The 20,184-nt window shown below is 50.0% G+C and overlaps 9 protein-coding genes across 9 annotated transcripts; 4 read left to right on the top strand and 5 right to left on the bottom strand.

Moving 5' to 3' along the window:
- Nucleotides 1–421: 421 nt before the first annotated feature.
- On the top strand, nucleotides 422–1,504 carry N7466_003222 (uncharacterized protein; the record flags this gene model as incomplete). Its single annotated transcript, XM_057162619.1, has 1 exon — nucleotides 422–1,504. One exon carries the CDS (start codon nucleotides 422–424, stop codon nucleotides 1,502–1,504), a length of 1,083 nt encoding a protein of 360 aa, XP_057023734.1.
- Nucleotides 1,505–1,837: 333 nt separating this feature from the next.
- Nucleotides 1,838–2,506, bottom strand: N7466_003223 (uncharacterized protein; the record flags this gene model as incomplete). Its single annotated transcript, XM_057162620.1, has 1 exon — nucleotides 1,838–2,506. One exon carries the CDS (start codon nucleotides 2,504–2,506, stop codon nucleotides 1,838–1,840), a length of 669 nt encoding a protein of 222 aa, XP_057023735.1.
- Nucleotides 2,507–4,865: 2,359 nt separating this feature from the next.
- N7466_003224 (amidohydrolase family protein) lies at nucleotides 4,866–5,930 on the top strand (the record flags this gene model as incomplete). Its single annotated transcript, XM_057162621.1, has 1 exon — nucleotides 4,866–5,930. The coding sequence occupies one exon, from the start codon at nucleotides 4,866–4,868 to the stop codon at nucleotides 5,928–5,930; it is 1,065 nt and encodes a 354-aa protein (XP_057023736.1).
- A 565-nt stretch (nucleotides 5,931–6,495) lies between these two features.
- N7466_003225 (ribosome biosynthesis protein MAK16) lies at nucleotides 6,496–7,598 on the bottom strand (the record flags this gene model as incomplete). The annotated part of the gene is made up of 2 exons (XM_057162622.1): nucleotides 6,496–7,402; nucleotides 7,540–7,598. 2 exons carry the CDS (start codon nucleotides 7,596–7,598, stop codon nucleotides 6,496–6,498), a joined length of 966 nt encoding a protein of 321 aa, XP_057023737.1.
- Nucleotides 7,599–7,991: 393 nt separating this feature from the next.
- On the bottom strand, nucleotides 7,992–11,358 carry N7466_003226 (FAR11/STRIP family protein; the record flags this gene model as incomplete). Its single annotated transcript, XM_057162623.1, has 5 exons — nucleotides 7,992–8,805; nucleotides 8,861–8,990; nucleotides 9,046–9,191; nucleotides 9,248–9,360; nucleotides 9,418–11,358. 5 exons carry the CDS (start codon nucleotides 11,356–11,358, stop codon nucleotides 7,992–7,994), a joined length of 3,144 nt encoding a protein of 1,047 aa, XP_057023738.1.
- A 448-nt stretch (nucleotides 11,359–11,806) lies between these two features.
- On the bottom strand, nucleotides 11,807–12,633 carry N7466_003227 (phosphatase PAP2 family protein; the record flags this gene model as incomplete). Its single annotated transcript, XM_057162624.1, has 3 exons — nucleotides 11,807–12,267; nucleotides 12,339–12,528; nucleotides 12,586–12,633. 3 exons carry the CDS (start codon nucleotides 12,631–12,633, stop codon nucleotides 11,807–11,809), a joined length of 699 nt encoding a protein of 232 aa, XP_057023739.1.
- A 968-nt stretch (nucleotides 12,634–13,601) lies between these two features.
- N7466_003228 (RBR-type E3 ubiquitin transferase) lies at nucleotides 13,602–15,575 on the top strand (the record flags this gene model as incomplete). Its single annotated transcript, XM_057162625.1, has 1 exon — nucleotides 13,602–15,575. One exon carries the CDS (start codon nucleotides 13,602–13,604, stop codon nucleotides 15,573–15,575), a length of 1,974 nt encoding a protein of 657 aa, XP_057023740.1.
- An 831-nt stretch (nucleotides 15,576–16,406) lies between these two features.
- N7466_003229 (uncharacterized protein) lies at nucleotides 16,407–18,899 on the bottom strand (the record flags this gene model as incomplete). The annotated part of the gene is made up of 5 exons (XM_057162626.1): nucleotides 16,407–17,224; nucleotides 17,281–18,580; nucleotides 18,625–18,673; nucleotides 18,731–18,738; nucleotides 18,789–18,899. The coding sequence occupies 5 exons, from the start codon at nucleotides 18,897–18,899 to the stop codon at nucleotides 16,407–16,409; spliced, it is 2,286 nt and encodes a 761-aa protein (XP_057023741.1).
- A 438-nt stretch (nucleotides 18,900–19,337) lies between these two features.
- Nucleotides 19,338–20,165, top strand: N7466_003230 (MMtag domain-containing protein; the record flags this gene model as incomplete). Its single annotated transcript, XM_057162627.1, has 2 exons — nucleotides 19,338–19,375; nucleotides 19,433–20,165. The coding sequence occupies 2 exons, from the start codon at nucleotides 19,338–19,340 to the stop codon at nucleotides 20,163–20,165; spliced, it is 771 nt and encodes a 256-aa protein (XP_057023742.1).
- Between the last annotated feature and the right edge of the window lie 19 nt (nucleotides 20,166–20,184).

The raw sequence follows: 20,184 nt of genomic DNA on the forward strand, positions 1-20,184 counted from the left end.
GTTTATACCCATCCTAAGTATCAAGTACGTACTAGTATCAAATACGCAGCGGCTCTTAACTGTTAACAGCTTTTTCTTCTTCTTTTGATAGTTCCAATTTTCCAAATCTGGAAGTCTACCGTTTCTAAGGTCGGAGAACATAAGCCTTTTAATAAGGTTTCGGCAGAACATACTAGTACTTATTCGTTGTGGACAAATTATGCAGTTTACCGGATCAACCATCCGCTCCCAACTAGTTGATTATCTGATAGTACCGAAGACAAAAAGGGCAGTACCTACTAACCTACTAGTACTAGTCTTGTCTCTGGGCCTTTACCTTCCGAGTCCTCTTCTCTTTCTCCTTCTTCTTCTTCTTCCTCCTCCCTGCATCACTTTGCAACTAAGAACTCATCTCTACATCTACTAATCACAACTCTCCATCATGTGCTCTGGCTCTTTATCCTTGCAGTGGCTCTACAAGCACCTGCGCTTCGAAAGGCCACTCTTGGACACTAAGAAGCTTCAGTCTCAGCTGTCATCCTCTACAGCCCTCGACAAGAAGCCCACCACCATGGAAAGACTTGATAAGTACAAGCCTTCCAACAAGGACGATCAAACAGTCAGTATTCTGCGCTCGTTCTACACCCACCTACCGAACGACGGTAGGACCAACTTCATCCTCGATCTGGAGCCTCTGCAAACAGACGAGGAACTTCACGACTACGCGGAGTCCCTGGTAAACGGCTTCCTGATCCCCATGCGTTCTGAAACCATCAGAACCCCATTTGTGACGGCGCAGCAAGCCGCGCTCAAAGCCAAATGTCTCGATCGTGACGGGTCACGATGTGTGCTCAGCAAGACGCGGGATAAAAAGGATTATCCGCACGACAAGCCAAATACCAACAAGGACACATTCGGAGACCTCGAATGCGTCTCTGTAATCCCCTTTTCTTTGGCAGAATGCAACGATGAGACCGAGTCCGAGGGCCTAGCCAAAGAGCTGACTTGGACAAGGCTTGAGCGATTCTTCCCTGCTCTTATTGCTCGGGCCAAATTCACCCGCAAGTCAATCTACGAGACTCGTAATGCATTGACGCTTGAGCGGGGGCTTTATGTGCAGTTCGGTAGTTTCGCTTGTACGCTGGAGCCGACGGATGATCGGCATTCGTACTGTCTTCTTTGGCGGAAATTTGAGGCCGGAGGGGACAGGGCGTCGTGGGGAAGTTCGCTTCGGTTGCTGATGATGAGATGTCATCGTGGTCGGCATAAGCTTCCGACGCCGGAGCTGCTGGAGATTCATTCTGCCGTTGCTCATATTTTTCATGAGCCAGGGGTCAGGCCTTATGTTGAGAGGGCTTTGGATGATCTGAGAAAGACTGAGGGGCTGGCAGAGAGTGGTAGCACGAACATTTCGTCCTTGTTGGCTATCACTTCCCTTGGTGCTTTTAGTTCGAGGGCTGGGGGTATTGAGAAGGTTCGGGCAAAACTCGAGCCTTTGGAAGAAGAGGAGGAGAATCTGGGCTAGGGTATTGCTTTTTAGTCTTTTGAATTAGCATGTTGTCTGAATTTGAATGCGAATACAAAGCTGTTATTTTGCTATGTTCCAATACATTGATTCTTAGTCCCTTCGGAAATATTCAAGTCTGGTGCAATCTTAAATTCATGGTTACTGAGGACCACCTTGCCGGACTGTATGACTTCGAACGTAGCTTGAGCTTTATTTCTATCAATGTACGTCAAGCCAAGCCACAGACTAGCCATATATTCCTAAAATCCCCAGATAAAACTTTCAAAACACCCAACGCCATGCTTATGACTATGCAATCAATCAATGCAAGCTCCCCTTTCAAGCCTCATATTACCACCGTCGCTCACCAACAGGCTTCCGAACACTCGGATCAAGATTAGCAGGACTAGGAGACCGGCCTCCCTGCAAGCGCGCACGCAACCGATCCTGCGCAGATCCACCCGAGCCCCCAGAATTCATCCTCGTCTGCGAAGACTGATACGACCCAGCCCGCTGACTAGGCAACGGCCGAGCCCCAGCAGGGTGAAGCTGAGAATTAGACTGGGACTGCGTAAGCGGAGGACCAGGCGATGGCACCGGGCCAGCAGGCGAACTGGTACTAGAGGTAAGCGGCGGGGCGCCAGCAGCATTCCGGCCGCGACGCAGACTCGCCGTCTGCGCAAGTGGTGGTTGAGGCGAGCCCGAGTCACCCCACAGATCGCCCAGGCCGCCACCGCGGCCGTGGGCGGCAGCGGGGCCCTGGCCTTGGCCTTGGGCTGTTGCGACGACGCGGGAGTTGGCGGAGGGGGCTTTGGGGTCTGGGGGGAGCCAGCCGGGGAATGGGCGGCCTTTTTCGCTGTAGTAGGCGCGCAGGGCGTTGGAGATGTGCGAGCAGTCTTCGTTCTCCGGGTCGTCCGCTTCGTCGCCTAGGGTGATGGCGCGGCGGAGGCTGTTGAGCCGCGAGCCGATGACATTTGATATGGAGGATGAGGATGTGAGGGAGGAGAAGTATGAGCTCATTTTCGGTCGGTTGGCTTGCGTGGTTGGTTGGCTGGTGTTGCGCTAATGTGCGAGGACAGCTTGGATGTGGGGTGGGGTCAATGGGTGCGGAGCTGATTCCGGAGGGATGTGGTGTAGGTGATGCTTGTTGGATGGGTGGGAGGACTGAGAAGATGTAGGAAATCTTCGGTTCAAGCTTCCGGGTGATTATGTATGTGTTGTTCGCAAAAGAGCCGGCTCCTGCAAGTTGAGTGGCGGAGAAAGACGAAACCCGAAGTGAAACAGGAGAGGCGGTTCGGAGCACACGTGATTTTCTATACAAAGCTGAAGAAACCCTCCGCCACTTCTCGTCGACTTTATTTAGTGGGTGCGATTTTATATGTCAATTATGGCTGGAAAGATTTAAATGTTGACACATTTTTGATCCAAAGATTATCATTCAAGCTTGTAAAATGCCGGTCTTCCCAGATCGAATATGAAGCTACACTATGTATATTTATTTTGGATCCATGGGTCTGTTTTAGGTAAATTGATCGACTTTGCACTCCAATTCAAATTCCATCAAACGAGCACCCAGATATTGGTTTTCGACATCTTTCCACATAACGAGAAAGTTGGAAATTACCACGCATTTTCATTCTCAGACTTTCTTACTTTTCGCTTTCATGCTTTCAAAGTCCAGGTTAACGTTGGAATCTTGCTTACTCCACAGGGGAGGCTTCTCCATAATTGATGCGCACCAACCGCTCCTTCAACCTTGGAACATGCATATGTGGTCATTTAGTTTGTCAAAACTTGGCATATTTGGCGGATGCAATTCCTTCAAATGTTCCATAAATTTTAAATGACATTGAAAACCTTGGAGCCATTCATGGATCATATTGATGTATCCCGCTGGCGGGCCTTAAAATCCACCGAGAAGTTTCAATTGGGTGTTTCCTCTACGTGACCGTCAATGGGGGAAATATGTCCACACTACCCGAATAGATCCACATGGTTGGCTCCAGCTCTTGTATTGTTCCAGAGCACGTCGAGCCTTGATTCTTATTATACAAAAGCGGCTGCTGCCACCTTCACTGATTTCAAGTCATTAAGGCCGAGTTGGAGGAACTTGGAAGATCTCACATAGCTCGAAGCTAACGCCAGTATTACCGCCTGTCATGATAAAAACACGACCCTGCTGTAAAAGTAGCTCTTTCTCCGTGAACCCGCTTTCGGAGGGAACCAGTGGGTGCGCAGATTCTTGAAGGACATTCATTATCCATAGAAAGTTGAATGCTATTTAACATAGAAAAAAAAGGGGGTTTCTCTCCATCTACCATGAGTCACGAGTGTGTACTTATCGACCGCCTATATAGATTGTCGAGTCGGGGTCTGTTCTTTATTCCCCTGCACATTCATCCTGCTAGCTTACATTGCATGCGCCGGCGAATCAGCAGTGGCTACCACTTACAAGGATCTTCTGGGCCAGCCGACCAAGTACACAGCTGTTTCCCCGACTCTGGAACATTTCAACTCACTTTTTTCTCAGTTACAGCTTATACTACTGTTGCGCACCTGTCCTAATCGGGACTAGTGCCTTTTGCCCACTTGCTTAAAGTTATATTTAATTCTACATAGTAGAAATCGCATTTGGTATAAAATACTTATGAAAGCCCCTACATAGCGCTGAGTGGGGACTCGGCCCCATTTTCGGGACCGGGAATCGGGGATAGCACAACTTGCAAGCCGGAGTCCGATGGCAAAATTATCTCCAGGTCACTTATGGAATATTTACGTTATATTTCGCACTGTTAACCTTTGAGTGCCGAATAATTGGATCCCTTCTCCACACCTTCCGAGATTTTGAGACAATTAGTATCATCTGCGATTGGAGAGAGATCTTCAATGCTCGAAATTGCACAGAATGTGCTCGCTCCTGCAAGCCTAGACGGATACTGTTGAGCACCGAGGTGCGTCGCGGCATCGAAGGGGCGCACAGACATCTGGAGCTTGAGCGGCATTCAAATCCGACATCAAGCCATCGAAAATCTTTGAATGAGATCCATCGATGAAAAGGGGGAAACCAGATACCATGCACGCACTGCGCAAAAGCGCACGAAGCCGCGACCGCGGACGTTTTTACTGACCGAGTCCGAATCCCCTATTCCCTGACCACAAAGCATAGTGCCCGCTTCCCCACAAATGCGGCTGCAGCGGGATGCATAAATGGGGCTCTTACGTTTATGACATCCCATATATCCGAGCCATACCTTTCCCCATTGGATCGGCCCGAACGCTTGCCCTCGGGCAAAGTATATAAGTAATAACACCAACTACTAACCCTCATAAAAAAGAACAATCAAATGAAACCAAAAATCAAACAACCTCAACGCCCAAAATGACCCCATCAACCAAAACAACCGCAATAACAAACGCCCGAGTCTTCAACGGCACCACATTCTCCCCACCAACAACCATAACCATCACCGGCGCACTCATCAGCACCCCAGAACAAACCCCAACACACACCATCGACGCAAAAGGCGCATATCTCCTCCCAGGCCTAATAGACGCCCACATCCACCTCTCAGGCCCAGAAGACCTAGCAACCATGGCCCGGCACGGCATCACCACCGCGCTCGACATGGCAACCTGGCCAATCGAGCGGCTCACAGCCCTCCGCAACCAAAAAGGCCTGACCGACATCCGCGGCTGCGGCCTCGCAGCCTGCGGGCCCGGCAGCGCCCACAGCCACATCCCCGGCCGCCCCGACGACGCGGTCGTGTCCAGCCCAGCGCAAGGCCGCCGCTTCGTGCTGGACCGCCTCGCCGAGGCCGCGGACTACATCAAGATCGTGGCTGACGTGCCGGGCCCGACGCAGGAGACGCTGGATGCGATGGTGGGCGCTGCGCACGAGCACGGGAAGCTTGTTATCGCGCACGCGGTCACGGTCGAGGCGACGCGCATGGCGCAGGCGGCTGGCGTGGATGTTGTTACGCATGCGCCTGTTGACGGGCTGATGAGTGCGGAAGAGGTTGGGGAGATGGTGCGCGCGGGCCGCGTGAGTGTTCCTACGCTTACGATGATGAGGGGCGTTTGTGCGCGGCGGGGCGCGGATTATGCGGTTTCCAGGATGAATGTTGAGGCGCTGTTTAGGGCTGGTGTGGTGGTTTTGGCGGGGACGGATTCGAATCGGGCGCCTGGTGTGCCGGCGGCGGTTGAGCATGGTGTTAGTTTGCATGAGGAGTTGGAGTTGCTGGTTGAGTGTGGGTTGTCGACGGCTGAGGTTCTTAGGGCTGCTACTTGTTTGACGGCGGAGGTGTTTGGGTTGCGGGATCGTGGACGTATTCTGCCCGGTCTGAGGGCTGATCTTTTGCTTGTTGATGCTAATCCGTTGGAGGATATTAGGGCCACTAGAGGCATTGTCAAGGTTTGGCTTGGTGGACTGGAATATGCGCTGTAGGTGAAATGAGGAATGGTCTGAAGCTATTTTAGTTATATACAAAACATCTCATGGTTTCTTGTTTCCGTTTGTGTTCGTTTTGAGGCTCAGGATCTTGGCTCAGGATCCATCGCTAATATGGGGAACAATTGAGTTATTTCAGAAGTAAACAATTGCGTCCGAGCGTAAGGAGTGGTGGGGACTGGGGATTTTCATGTGGGACGGCGGGACAGTGGGACGCCGGATATTCGGTGCCCGGTGTTCCTCGTGGAATTCGATATGTGATGCCGTTTATTGCAGGAGAGAATGAAGGAAAGAGGTTCAAGGGAAAACCAAACAGCGTTGGCGAATTGGTGCAGCAAACCGGCTGAGTGAACATTGAAGTGGAAAAATAATAGTTTTTTATCAAAAATAAATGACAGGCCTATAAAGTGTCTAAACCCGTATTGACAAGTTTCATCGAGCAGTAGATGCGATAGTTGGGTATGATGCCCGATCACAATAGAGCACAGCACAAGACAAGAAAAGAAACCCACAACGCCATGCAATCTCAAACTTTTCCCAAAACCCCCCGAGAACGACAAGCTTAAGCCATAACAGTATCACGGTCAGCACCCTCGGTCTCGTACTCGATCTCGATACGGGGACCCTTCTTCCTGGGCTTCTGCTGCGGCGCAACGTGCTTCCGCTTAACGCTGGGCTTAGGCTTCTTCTGCTCATCATCGCTGTCCTCCTCATCACTCTCCTCGTCGCTGGAGTCATCGCTGTCCTCATCCAACTCACTCGAGTCATCGGCCGAGTTCTCACCCAACCAATCCTCAATATCCTCGAGATCCTCCTCATCATCCAGATCACTAACGTACTCGACCTCACCAACACCCTCCTCCTCTTCCTCCTCATCCTCGAGCTCTCCATCATCAAGATCCTCGTCACGCTCACCATCTCCCGCGCGCTCAAGTCCACGCAGGACCTTCTTCCAGATGTGCTCGTCAACATTAAGCGGCTGGTCACCGTAGGCACCGGACCGCAATCGATCAATCAGTTCACGCTCAATGGCTCGCTCGACCTTAGCGGCCGAAAGCGCCTTGCGCTCACGGGTCTCCTCTCGTCTCCGCACCTTGGGCGCAAGCTTCGGCACAACTCTTTCGCCCAAACGCTCTTCCTCCTTGGCGATGTTCCTCATGCGGATGTTCACCTGTGTCAGGCGGGTGAGACGCTGCTTGCACTTGTGGGTGAGGAATTTGGGCCAGTAGATCAGTCGCTCGTCGACCTGTTCGAGGGCCTTGGCGTAGTTTGAGGAGAGGCGAACACGCTCCCACCATTTGCTGGGCATGTGGGAACGCTCGATGGTCTTCATGTACAGGTACATGACGCCTGTCTCGGGGTCGGAGCGGACGGTTGCGTACCGCGAGTTGGCGAGGGGGCATGCTTGCCGATTGCAAAGTCCGGTGACATTGTATTCATTGCGACAGAAGTTTTGTCCTTTTGTTGTTCTATGATTTAATGGTTAGTAAAGCCCTTTCTTAAAACCTGGGATCGAAAATTTGAGATGGTTGCGGGTTCGAGACATTGATAAAAATTGATCGTAAAAGATTGGTAAGGCTGGGTTTGAAGGGGCAATGGGACTCACTTGAGTTTGTATGAGCAAAACTGCTGGTTAATAACCTGCCAGACAATTTCGTCAGACATGATGGGCTGAGGTGGTGAAGTGTACACTGAAAGAGCCGTTGCCCAGATGTTGATCCAGATGAAAAAAAAAGTTGACGGTCACGTGTAATGCTTATCGATAGGAGTGCGGTGAGTGGTTGTCAGTACTATACACACTGTGTAGTCTGTCATATCTGATTGGCTGCAGATCGCTGACTCATCATCATACTACAGAATCGCTGGACTGTCATTGGTCAGCCTCACCGCGCATATCCCTATATAACTACTAGTAGTAGTTAGTTACTGCTTAAGATACTTGCTTACTAGTAGTATAGATGAATGGTCTTCGTCATGATAATTATCGTAACAGAAGAAAACCCTTTGACTAGTATTTGGGTATATGCATTGAATGTACGTTTCAGTCCTGCAAATGAATCATGACCAGCCTTCTGTCTGCAATCCACCATCCCACTCTGTCCCATTCATCATAGGATTCACCATTTCCGATTCTTCGGCAACCAGGTCATCAGTACAGCCCCAGCCCATCGACTCCAACTCCCGAACGAAAAAGTCCCGCTCCTCCTCCATGATGGCAGTGCCTTCAGGACCACCCATCACACCCTTGTATTGGCGAAGGTGCCACCAGTGCGTCAGTCCACGAAGGGCCTGTTCCAGCGGCAACGCGACTTCGACATCATTTTCGATGTCCGAGCCCGCAAGCCAGTCATCCCGAAGCTCGGGTTTGCAGTACAAGTAGATGGCAGTAATAACCCGCATGTTGCTCTGGCGCCATTTCCTACCGCAGTAGGGCACTTGGGATTTGAAGAGCTTGAGTGTGTAGAATCGCAAATGCGGGTCGGGGATCTTAAGGCCCTTTCGTAAGATCGTGCTAGATTTATACTGCACAAGAAGCAGGCAGCGATGGGCTTTGTCGCGCGTGATCTTTTGCATAATATGTAAGTAATTAATAGCAGAGAAGAAGTTGCGGAATGAGAAGACAGTTATTGGCTCTTTCGGAAGAGGGGCGGTAGGATAGCCCAGTTCATCGACCTCGGGCCGGGTGGGGCCATTTAGACCGGCCATGGTTTCTTCAGCCGATATGTTACGGACAGAAGTATCTGCACGAAACAGCTTGGGTCGGTGTCTGGAAATTGGTGGGGGCGCAGCTTCATCCTCGCTTTCAGTGTCTCCACAATCAGGATCATCGATATCTGGGTGATCGATGTTCTCACGACAGAAATGGAAGAAACTAGATATGTGTTAGGAGAATTTAATCAATCAATTTGAGCGTACAAGGAACATACGATAATTCGTCACGATCATTCCTCTGTGCCACCGTCTGATCCACATCTTGATGAGCAAACATCTTCAGAATCAAAGGTAGGTAGTTCGAGTCCAGCAAAAGCTGTGTCATGTACTCGAACTTTAAGACGTCTGCTTTTTGTTAATATCTATTAACAAGCTGATCATGCAGGCAAGGTAAACTCACGAGATCGCTTAAACCATTTCACTAGAAGGAGTAAAGTGCCAGAAACGGCCTTGGAGGTGATCTCCCGCAACCGAATGTTATCAAGCTCGTCCACGGAGGGTTCGGCGAAAAAGTCCGCTGAGGACCCATCAGGACCATGTCCGTTGCTTAAGAGATATTAGAAGCTTCCTCAAGATACTTGTTAAAGTGCCACGAAACATACCTCATATTCTGGGAGGTTTGTGAATTTGCCTGGTTGACCACTGCACTGACATTGGTCAAAATGATCTTTAAGAAGACAATTGTAATCGACTGGAGGTGGACCAGTGTTTGAGCCTAGTGCAAACAAATCATGAGTAGAGTTCGATGGCATATATCGAGGGGATGTCTTACATAAAAGCTTTCAACGGCATCCAATCGTCGTTGGATGTCAGAATCTTCTGTTTGCTCTGTCGACTTTTTGGTTTTGGAACCTCCAGATCCGGACAGATTAATGGAATCCAATTCGTCACGTAGATCTTCTGGCGATAAATTCCAACCTCGGTCGTACTTCATAAAGTTCTCACGCTCTTGCCAGAGCTGTCTCATTGACCTGGCCATTTTGACGTGAGTAGAAAATAGTCGACCAGCCTCGATAATGGACGCGGGGACATCGCTGCCCTCCCATCGTTTTCCAACCAGAACATCCTGTCGCTCGGTTGTACCTTTACCACCAATCTTGTTGCTAGTGTCATCTAAAGGAGGGTACATAAGGGGGAAATTCTGGTTGGTTTGATAATTCTGCTTCTTGCCACCTTTGCCTCCAGGTCCACCTGGCGATGGAGGCGGAGATGGTGCCGGAGTTGCAATATGAACAGCTTGTTGGAGGATAGAGCCGTTTCCGCCAGCAATAGACGGACCAACTCCAGAAAACAGACCGTTAGTGCTGCCTCTGGCAGGATGCTGTGGAAAAGGAGGTAGGATAGAATTGTTCTCGAGTTCAAGCGGGACAATGGGTGGTGGAGGGTTGTAGGCGGGGTATTTGGAGGTAATTTCTTGACGAAAAACGTGGTAGTCCAGGGGAGATGCGTGTAAGAATGGTCCTCTGCGGTTGGTAGATACGGGTTCACGAGACGCAGGTGGCTCCAATAATTCCTTCGCCTTCTTCAGCTGAGAGCTGCCACCAAACACCAAAAGCAAAGACTTCCATAGGAGAAGAATGATGCGAGTGAGAGGAATATTCGCAGTTTCATCCCATCGAAGTCGTGCAATGATTTCCACTATTGTGACCAGCAGGCAGGGGGCAGACTCGGCCAATGCATCACGGATCAAGGTACATTGAGGGTCTCGGGCCTCTTGTCTACGGCCCACCTCAATCGAAAAATACAGCAGTGTCAGCACCAAGTTGGCTTCACGGTCTGGTCCGGGAATATCGCCTATATGGCCTTGCGAAAACTCCAATCCATCAAGATCGGCCTCCTGTGAACTCCTAGTACGATCAAACAATTCCGACAGGCGCTTAACCAGTAATGGAATGCCGTCGCACTGCTGAACAAGTAAAACGTTCTTTTCGATCCATTCTATTTGTAGCGATTTCGACCGCGGTGATTCCGCAGCAGCCTTGGGATCTGGGTTTTCAGGGTAATCGGGCGTTGGCCTACCAGCAGTGATCCCCCAAACACCAGTCACCGCATAACAGAGAATCTCCAAAGCCTCGATCCGAACCGAGATTTCAGGATAGTGGAGCTTATCGAGAGATCGTGACAGAAAGGTTCGGCGTAGATCGTCAGATGAATCTACCCAAGAAAATTCCGTAGTTCCCGAGTTTTGAGTATTGCAGAAGATCGACCACTGACGATCAAAAGTCTTCTTCATTCCCTTTAACAGAAAGCGGTCGAAGTCATTGTATTGGAACCATTCGTCTAGCTCTTCGGGGAATGCCTGCGAGTCCGCATACTCAAATGCATATGCAGGCTGTTCCACCTTTGGCATCTCCTGCACAAGTCGTCGTAACTGGGCCAAGCTGAGAGAATCTGTGGCTGGTTCCGTATTCTGTTGTATCGGGGCAGGTGGAGGGGGCTGAAGAGGGGGCGGGGGAGCTACTGGGTTGTCGCGACGTAGCTCAGGCCGTTTAGATTTCTTTTCCGGTTGTGTATCGTTAGATTCCACTGCCTGCATAGCTTCGGCAGCTTGCTCCTGGGCTTGTTCTTGTCGCAACTCCTCCACGACCTCCTCCATCAATTGGTCATCGGACACTGGTGAAATATCGGTTCCGGTCTGGTCGATTTCATCGGCCTTTACGATGTGATGCTCCTCTGGCATATTTCCATCGTTTGAATCTGGTGGAATTTCCATGATGATGGGTTATCTTGCGACGCGGGGGTGTTTTCTTGAAAATCAACAAGCCTAGGGTGGCCAACAAAGAGAGGCTGGTTGGGTGGCTGGTCACAAGGTGGGGGTCATTAAGATTATATGAAGGAATTGAACAAGATCTTCTGGGTTAAAGAAGCCTCAAGGGCCTGGAGCATGGTGCAGCCAGATCCATTCGTATAGAGACAATTCGATTGCGGAGTTGGGGTGGATAGACCACGCTCCTATCCCACGTGATCTGGATGATCTACGCTAAACCTAAAAAAGCATCATATCAACTAAACCTTGAAATGTACATGGTATTTTAGATTCGTGAAGTTTCAATTTTGAAATCTTCATTTAGTGAGTAGTAATTCTTATGTTCCCTTTATTTTCTACTATACACAGCCCATCGTATATCATCCCCAATCGAAAAGCAAAGACAACAGGAAGATTATTCCGACTTGCGGGACTTGCGGGCGTCACTGCGACGCTTCAATCTTAATACTTCCCATCGTTGCCAACCAGCCTCAGCTAGGTCTTCACTTACCACCAAGTCACGAATGCGTAGCAGACGAGAAAGTGTCAATTCCACAGCCCAGTCGATCCATCCCCAGCGACGGAGCAAGCCCGTGATAACAAACCAGCCAAAGGCACACACCACACCAGCTCCACAGCCCGCCAGCACTTGGCGAGGAGTGTGATAGTTCAGGTAGATACGGCTCGTAGCAACAGCACCAGCAACGGCCAAAAGAATCAAGGTCACAGCCCCTCTCAAGAGGGTGCCCAGGAAAGGATAGGAGGTTGCATAGGCCGGAGTGTGTCGGAATAGGAGGAAGAAAGTGAGGTAGACGGAAAAGAAGGTCATGAACTGGGCATGGGATGAAGGCATGCCGAACCCTTTTCCCAGCATTTCTGTAGAGAGGGGATATCAGCACGTGTCCAATAATACAGTGTAAGGATTTTAGCTAGCTCTTTCAACATACCCTTAGGTCGCTCTTCCTTGATGAGACGCTTCAGCACAAAATTTAATGCTTCACAGCCTAGCTGTCCAGCAAACATCATGATGACCTCCATTTCCCTGGTTGCCCAAATCAAAGTCGTATATGAGACGCAAAGCGCCTGGGGTAAGAGGGCTAGCCATGCCGATGCAAAGGAAAGGGGATCCTCCGGGTTCTATGCCGATAGTTAGTTTCCAGTCCTATATAATTTCATGACAGGTTGTGTGGTTACATAGTGGACATGTGTAAGAGACAAGGATGCCAGTGGTGTGTCAGACATGGTGGAGGTATGCGGAGGAACAAGCTTGGAACTTGGCAAGCGAACTTGAACATTCAATAACATTGAAGAAACAAGGAAAGCACGAGCCACCTTGAACACACGATAAGATAAGCGGAGCAAACACATCAAACATGTATTTATATACCATATTTCGTATACATACTGTTATTCATAGTAATTTCATATAATTTCATATAATTTCATACTGTTCTCCAGTGGACTGTATAAATCAAACTGATTTTTTAGCCCTGAATACACATAATACGCGATATACAAGACAAACATTTCCAACACACATTTCAAGTCCAAATCAAAATACCATTAGGCACCAAAGACTGGGCTGCCAATTGTGGCATTGCTCATTACTACTGATCCTTTTTTTTTTGGCTTCTTCATAATACTTCTTTGTTCCATCTTACATTTTCTTTCTCTTTCTCTTTTCTCCTTTCTCTGTCTTGCATCTATTGTCACGTCCTTCCAACTGTGCTTTTACTTCCATCCGTGTTGCAAACCATGACGCAGTCCTTATCTCGAAATATTCCCGCTTTCCTGTTACATCACTTGATAGACCCCTCGTTACTCAACACTAGGGACAAGATTCCTCGAATGCTCTGTGCTAGAGTGCCGTGATCTACTGGTGCGTTGTATATCATATATCATTGGGCTAATTTTCTTCCGTTCTGTTTCGCTGATGAATTCTTCCTGCAGGTAAATCCCATTTCTGCCCGATCCCGAAGGTCGCCACTTTTTTTTTGGTGATCACGACCACCCACTCCATATCCCACGTTCAGGTTCCGAAAAATCTCCAAAATTTAAACTCCCCGACCACGTCGCAAGGTATGACCATTCAAGACTAGCCTATCTGGTCAAGGTCGTTCCTACCGACATTGCGACTGCGACTCAACTCTTCTCAGGTCTTCACGAAAATACCCCCGGGCCTCGATTTCCCGGACTTTTCTAAATCCAACATGACCGAAGCCGAAGACCCCGCGGAAGACGACCGGTCCGTCGAATTATCTTCGATCGTCGCAATATTTCCGGAGATAAAAATTGACCCGCAATTTCCGTTCAAGGCTGTGTTGGATTTGCCCGTCGCATTACCGTCGCCCACCCGGGTCAGCTTCCAACAACCGCTCGATGGCGGCCTCCCCGCAGCGCTCACGCCACCAACGTCCGTCGATGTCTCCAAGGCCGATCTTGAACAGGCCGCTGTGAGAGATGTCCACATGTTGTCGCATCTACCACCTCTCAACCTGGAGATCGAATTACCTGACGGATACCCCTCTGAAAAACCTCCGATTGTTAATCTCACCACCCACCCGCGATGGCTTTCGCCGTCAACCCTCACAAAATTGGCCGAGGATTGCCAACGCTTATGGAGTGAATGTGGGCAGGATATGGTTGTCTACACATACATTGACCATCTACACCAACTGGCTGAAACAGCCTTCGGGATCCAAGACGCATCGGACGGCGAGCTTTCTCTATCGCGTGATTTGAAGGTCGCATTGCTAGACTTTAACAATTCTACGGAGCGCGAGAAGTTTGAGCACCAAACTTTCGAGTGTGGGGTCTGTCTCGAGCCGAAGAAGGGTATGAACTGTCACCGGCTCTTGCGATGTTCGCACGTCTTTTGCGTACCATGCTTGCAAGACTTTTATAATGCGTCCATCACGGAGGGCGATGTTGAAAACATTAAATGCATGGCGCCGAACTGTGATTGGAACAAGAATTCGAGCCCCGCCCCCGGTAGTGAAGGGCCAACTCCCCGACGCAAGAAGCATGACCCGACGCTTGGACCCAATGAACTTCTCCAGATTCCACTTGCACCAGAGACCGTGCAACGATACGTCCTGCTCAAGCGCAAAAAGAAGATTGAAGCTGATAAAACCACGATTTACTGTCCACGACAATGGTGTCAAGGTGCAGCACGATCAAAACGGCATCCCAAACCTTCCGATCCAATGGCAGACGACCTTGAATCTTCGGACGATGAAGAAGCCTTTGAATTCGATCCCCGAGGAGATGAGTCACAACTTCCTCCTCCCGCTGATCGTTTAGCTATCTGCGAAGACTGCAATTATGCCTTCTGTTCCGTCTGCAGAGGCAATTGGCACGGTGTGCTTGTCCGGTGCTACCCACGCCGCGCCGCTGAGCAAACCGAGGAAGAGAAGGCTACCGATGAGTATCTACGATTATACACATCTCCATGCCCGACATGCAACGTGCCCTGCCAAAAGCTAATGGGCTGCAACCACATGATCTGCCGCCAATGCGATACCCATTTCTGCTATCTCTGCACAAGCTGGCTCTCAGCCGATAATCCATACGAGCACTTCAACAACGGCAATAACCAGTGCTACAACCGTCTCTGGGATCTGGAGGGTGGCGACGGTCTCAATCCTGTGGGTGCGGAACTTTTACACCGCATCCCAGAACACCTCCTCCATTTCGATGATAACGAAGAAGACGATAATGAAAATTTACACGATGATGATAACAATGATGATGATGACGACGACGACGATGATGACGAAATTCCCGAATGGCTTGAGCTTCGTCCTCGCCCTCCACCCCCAGCCCCCGTTCCGCCCCGTCCGCCTCACGCCGCCGCCCGAGGCCGCGGCGATGATCAAGGTCGAGCCGCCCGTGCCGCCGCGCTAGAGCGACAAGCCCAGGCCCGCGCCATCGCCGAAGTCCGTAACCGTCAACCGGGCGAGCGGCCCCGCCGCCGTGCTCGTCCCCTTGTAGCTGGCCGTCCTCCTTTCCCCGGTCGCCCTGCTGCTCTCCCTGGCCGTCCTGCCCGTCTTCCTGCGCCCGATCTTCTTCCGGATGAACGGTTCGTGGAATGGCAAGCTGGTCTGCAGCATTTCCTGGCACTTGTTCAGGATGACCGTGAAGACGAATGGGATAGTGACGAGCTGGATGAAGCCGAGCTTTGAGTCCTGGTCGGTGAACTTCTTACTCTATTGATTGATACCCACCCGATGTTAAATTTTGGTCTATTTCTTCTACTTCTCCTATTTCTTCCTTTTTTATTCTCCTTTGAGCGGGTAATGGCTTTTTTTTTCTTACTCTGGCCTTGACGTTTGCATGAGAAATGAATCCAATGACACCGATCCTTCACTGTGAATTTATTATTTTTATGTACATCCATTTTCTATTTTATGTCTACTCTTTATCTTGTGTATGTCTTGAGGCTGCTTTTTCTTCTTAAGGTTTGCATTTGGTCTCGCGTCTTCAACTACGGCTCTTTGGCTCCTGTTTGAGACCTTGGTATTCTTCCTGATCGGTAAATTGTTTCAGTTGCGACTTCTTTTTCACTTCCTTAGCTAGATGCATATTTCAGCGTTTGCTTCAAGAGTTACATTTTTGCTACTAGCCCTTTTCAATCATGGATGTCTTATTATGCTATTTCAAATATTTCCAAGGTCGCTAATGCATTCCTACGGAGGTCAAATGCTGACACAGAGCTGATTTCCAAAAAAAAAAAAAAAAAAAACCTTAAGAGAAGAAAAAAAGAAATGAGAGAAAGAAAGAAAGAAAGAGAGAAAGAAATATTGAAGAAAAAGGTCTAGTTTCACAATCATGGCCTCAAGTGCTGGCGTAACAGAACTTTTGACTCTGACCTCGGGATCATTCGATATTCATACATGCCAGATGCAGAAGTACATAACATAAAAGGTTGGTAAGCTATTCAGGATCATACTCGTATATATTACAGTCCTTGGATGAGCTCGGTAGATTGATGAGCATGACAGTTTGTTCAGTTCTTAATTCTTCCATTCGTGCCAGAACTCGTAGCTCATCACGGTATGATCAACATACAGCAAGAAGAGACGGTAGTGCCGGGAGGAATGACAGCCATGCCAAGATTCTTGAGGGCGGTATCCAGATGAAGCTTCGGCGTGGAGCTCTGCCAGTGTATAGCCATGATTCACAGGTTCGGATTTTGATACATTTTCTGACAGCGATTGATCAGACTGGGATTCAGATTCGGAATTGGATTCGGATTCAAGACTAGCATCCGTTCTTGGGATAGTCTGGTCGGTTGGTTTGGTAAATGAGGCGGATTGAGATTTGTGTTGATTTGAGGTGCTGGATGAGGATGGATAAGGCGGAGCTTCCCCGTCGTCATCTGAGTCGAGGGAGCGGTAGTTGAAGGAAAGCCAGTCGTCCGGATCGATCCCCTGGGGAATACTGGGGACGTCTGCTGGGTTTTCAAAGCCTGGCATTGGACTAACGGCGATTCCAAGCAGAGGCATCAGCGGGCGTTTCTTTTGGCGTTCTTGTGAGAGAAATGGTACAATCCAGTCAACCCGGAACGCGAAGCCGACGTCTTCTTGCCAGGTCAGGCAGATGATTGCAACGCGGCCTTTCTGCGAGGCAGCAACCACGATGCCGAGTTCGGGGATGTATTCGACCATATTAAAGCGATCACAGGCAGAGTGGATGGGTATCATGGAGATGGGTGTTGTTTGAAAGAGGACACTTTTGGACAGCAGGTGATATTCGGAATCTAAGGGATATGGCGCCAGGCTAATGTTATGTTCAGAGAAGTGAAGGACGGGGTAAAAAGATGGAGAGTTCGCTACAGATCAGATTAGCACGTAGTTCTGTCGGGCTTGAGGGTGGGAGATTTCTTACGGTGGACAGTTCGTGATTTTAAAAATCCGACACTGGGGCCATACTCGAGCTCGTCAACCCAATGACGGTGTAGGTTCGAGGTCACTCGGTAGTGTTCATTGTCGTCTTCAAACAGGCTCGACAGCGGACGCTTATCCTGGAGAACTGAGCGTGACTGATTTTCCTTTGGGAAGTCTGCGTCTGAATTTGAGGGCAGGTTGCGTACAGCACCATTTTCATTTGCGCTTTGCTCGAAATCTCCTTCAGATTCTGGTATTTGAAGGAAGATATCATCTGGGAGGCCATGGATTTCTGGAATTTCAGACTCGGTGTCACCGGTAACGAGAACCTGAGACGCATCATTGATCTCCGCGATTCCCCTCGATAGATCCAGAATTACTCTCGCCCCTTTAATAAGTGATGCTGGTGTACAACCACAAGCGTCTTCTATGGATTGATGGCGTTTGAAGGTGCGTGGATCTAGCGGAAGCACAGTCCAGCCCCTTTGGGGTGGATTGTTTTCAGGATGACCAGGATAATATACTCGATGCGGGTATAAGTCGTCCCAGATTCGCCATATTATGACTCGATTCGTTATGTCCGTGCTCACCATCCACTCGCCATTGGCATCCAGGTCAAAGTTCGCAAATGACACAGATGGTATGTTATTGTAGTGGCCCCTGTAGCTAAGTCGTAAATTCCGGGATCGATGGTTGACTGGCATCAGGTCCTGAAGTTCCTGAAATTGCTTCTTAGTATCAACGTGAAACCAATCTCGGTCCGGCTGTGCAAAATGCTCATCTACTAAAAAGTCTGCGCCAGTTTTTTCTTTGACGGGTGTAGAATCCACAAGCGCGAATGCGAACACTGTGATCTGGCCGGTGTTGGCGCTGACAGCGATCAGACGAGCAAATTTATGTGTTGCCAGTCCCCATGCGCTCATGCCGACGATTTCCGTAAAGAAAGGCGTGACCTCTGAACCATCAAAGGGTCGCTGGTGCCCTCGACTGGCGCATCGGACCACTGCGGAGTATATGGCCTCCACGTGGTAGGCGCAGACATTGCCAGAGTCCGTCCCCAGTAAGAGTATCTCCTCCAGGCCAAGGTCGTCCACCAAGATAGCATTGATAGTGTGAGGATTTGATCGGTCAATATACCCGTCTGCATTCGGGTCTCGCATCACAGGATGGATGATCATCTCAGGCTGCGTTCCCAAAAGCTGCAGAGGTCCCGATGGTATCCAAACATATATCTCAGATCCGTATGCCGCAAAAAGGAGGTTCCGTCTCTGCGAGGAAGCTGCCTTTCGGATAAAGTCAGCCTTGACGTCAGGAGAGCATAGAGATCATGCCGGGGGACCCTTACCAGGTTGGACCTCCACGTAGCAACACTAGGCGCAGCTTGGTCATGTTTCCTTTGAGAGTTGTCAGCACTGGGGTATTTGAGCTATTTAAAAAGTCGCATAGCCTACACTGAGAACTGTTTTAATCAGTATCATTACCCCACGTGAGAGATTCCAGTAGACTTACTCTATCGCTTTTTGCCTCGGTGTTTAGCGCAAAAACCTGAGGTCGGATCCCTCGTCTCTGGTCATATGGGATACCCTCATCATCAAAGTCCTCCTGGCTGGAGGTAGACATGGCGATGTCCTCAAGCTAAGGCCGTTGGTTGCGAACAGCGGGGGGGGCCGGCGACAAAGGTACTTGAGGCGTGGAGCGTGGGGTAAGGGAGAAGGGAGAGTCGGATTAAAGTGATCATTGCCGGGGGACCTCTGGGCCATGAAAGAATGTGGGAATTGGTGAGGCACAGAAGTACACATGGTCAAGCCAAACAGCACCAGAGAATCATTATCGCATCGGTGAGGCTATCCACCCCTCATAAGCTCCACAAAAAAGAGGCAGTTTGACAAATCAACCGATCATTTCCGTGTCTGGCCTAGCTCCAATTACTGCTAATTCCAGTTTCTAACGGGCTAGCTCCGCACTGCCACCGCCTTCGCTATTGAGGTCCCCATAGCTTAACCTTCTTTAAACTGACAGCCAGAGAGTACTGAGAGTACTGATTACACATTTGTCAATATGGATTTGGTTGCAGGTGTACGCAAAGAAGGCAGCCGGTAAGTGCCTTTTTACTTTAATACCCACATCCAGCTTACTCACTGACTGTGCTCTAGTGGCGGCCGCACCGAGTTCAAATGGTCGGACGTGCAAAGCTCCACCCACCGCGAGAACTACCTGGGTCACTCGGTGATGGCCCCGGTAGGCCGCTGGCAACAAAACCGAGATCTGTCATGGTATGCGAAAGGCGACGTCGATGAGGAGGAGGAAAGAGTGCGCAAGGAACGCGAAGAACGACAACGAGTCAAGGATGCCGAGGAGGAAGCCATGGCCATTGCGCTCGGACTACCAGTCCCATCAAAGGGCGAAGCAAACGCGAATATGATGCCGCTAGGAGGGGCAAACAGGATGGTAGAGAAGCAGGAAGATAACAGCACGCCGGATGGCGAGAAACCACAAAGAGAATCACGGGGAAGTCGACGTCACGGACGCAGCCGGAGTCCACGCCGGGACAGACGGCGCGAGCGCAGTGATGATCGTGGCCGTGATCGTGATGGAGAGGGACGACACCGCAGACATCATCACCGTGATGATCGGGACCGAGATCGGGACCGCGACCGTGGTCGCCATCAAAATGGCCGCAGCAATCGGCACCGCTCTCGATCGCCATCTCGATCTGCTGGCAGGGATCATCATCGCGAGAAGAGACGAGCATCTCCGCGGCCTCGGAGTCGAGATGGATACAGGGATGAGCAGAGTACTAGGTCTCGTCAGCGCAGCTATTCACCCGACCGCAGACGTGATCACGAGCGACGCAGAGATCGCAATACCTCCGACCGGCGACATTGATCCATGACTCCATTATGAT

This window comes from Penicillium verhagenii, assembly GCF_028828195.1.
Source record: "Penicillium verhagenii strain IBT 33310 chromosome Unknown utg000004l_segment0_segment0, whole genome shotgun sequence".
NCBI classification, from domain to species: domain Eukaryota; kingdom Fungi; phylum Ascomycota; class Eurotiomycetes; order Eurotiales; family Aspergillaceae; genus Penicillium; species Penicillium verhagenii.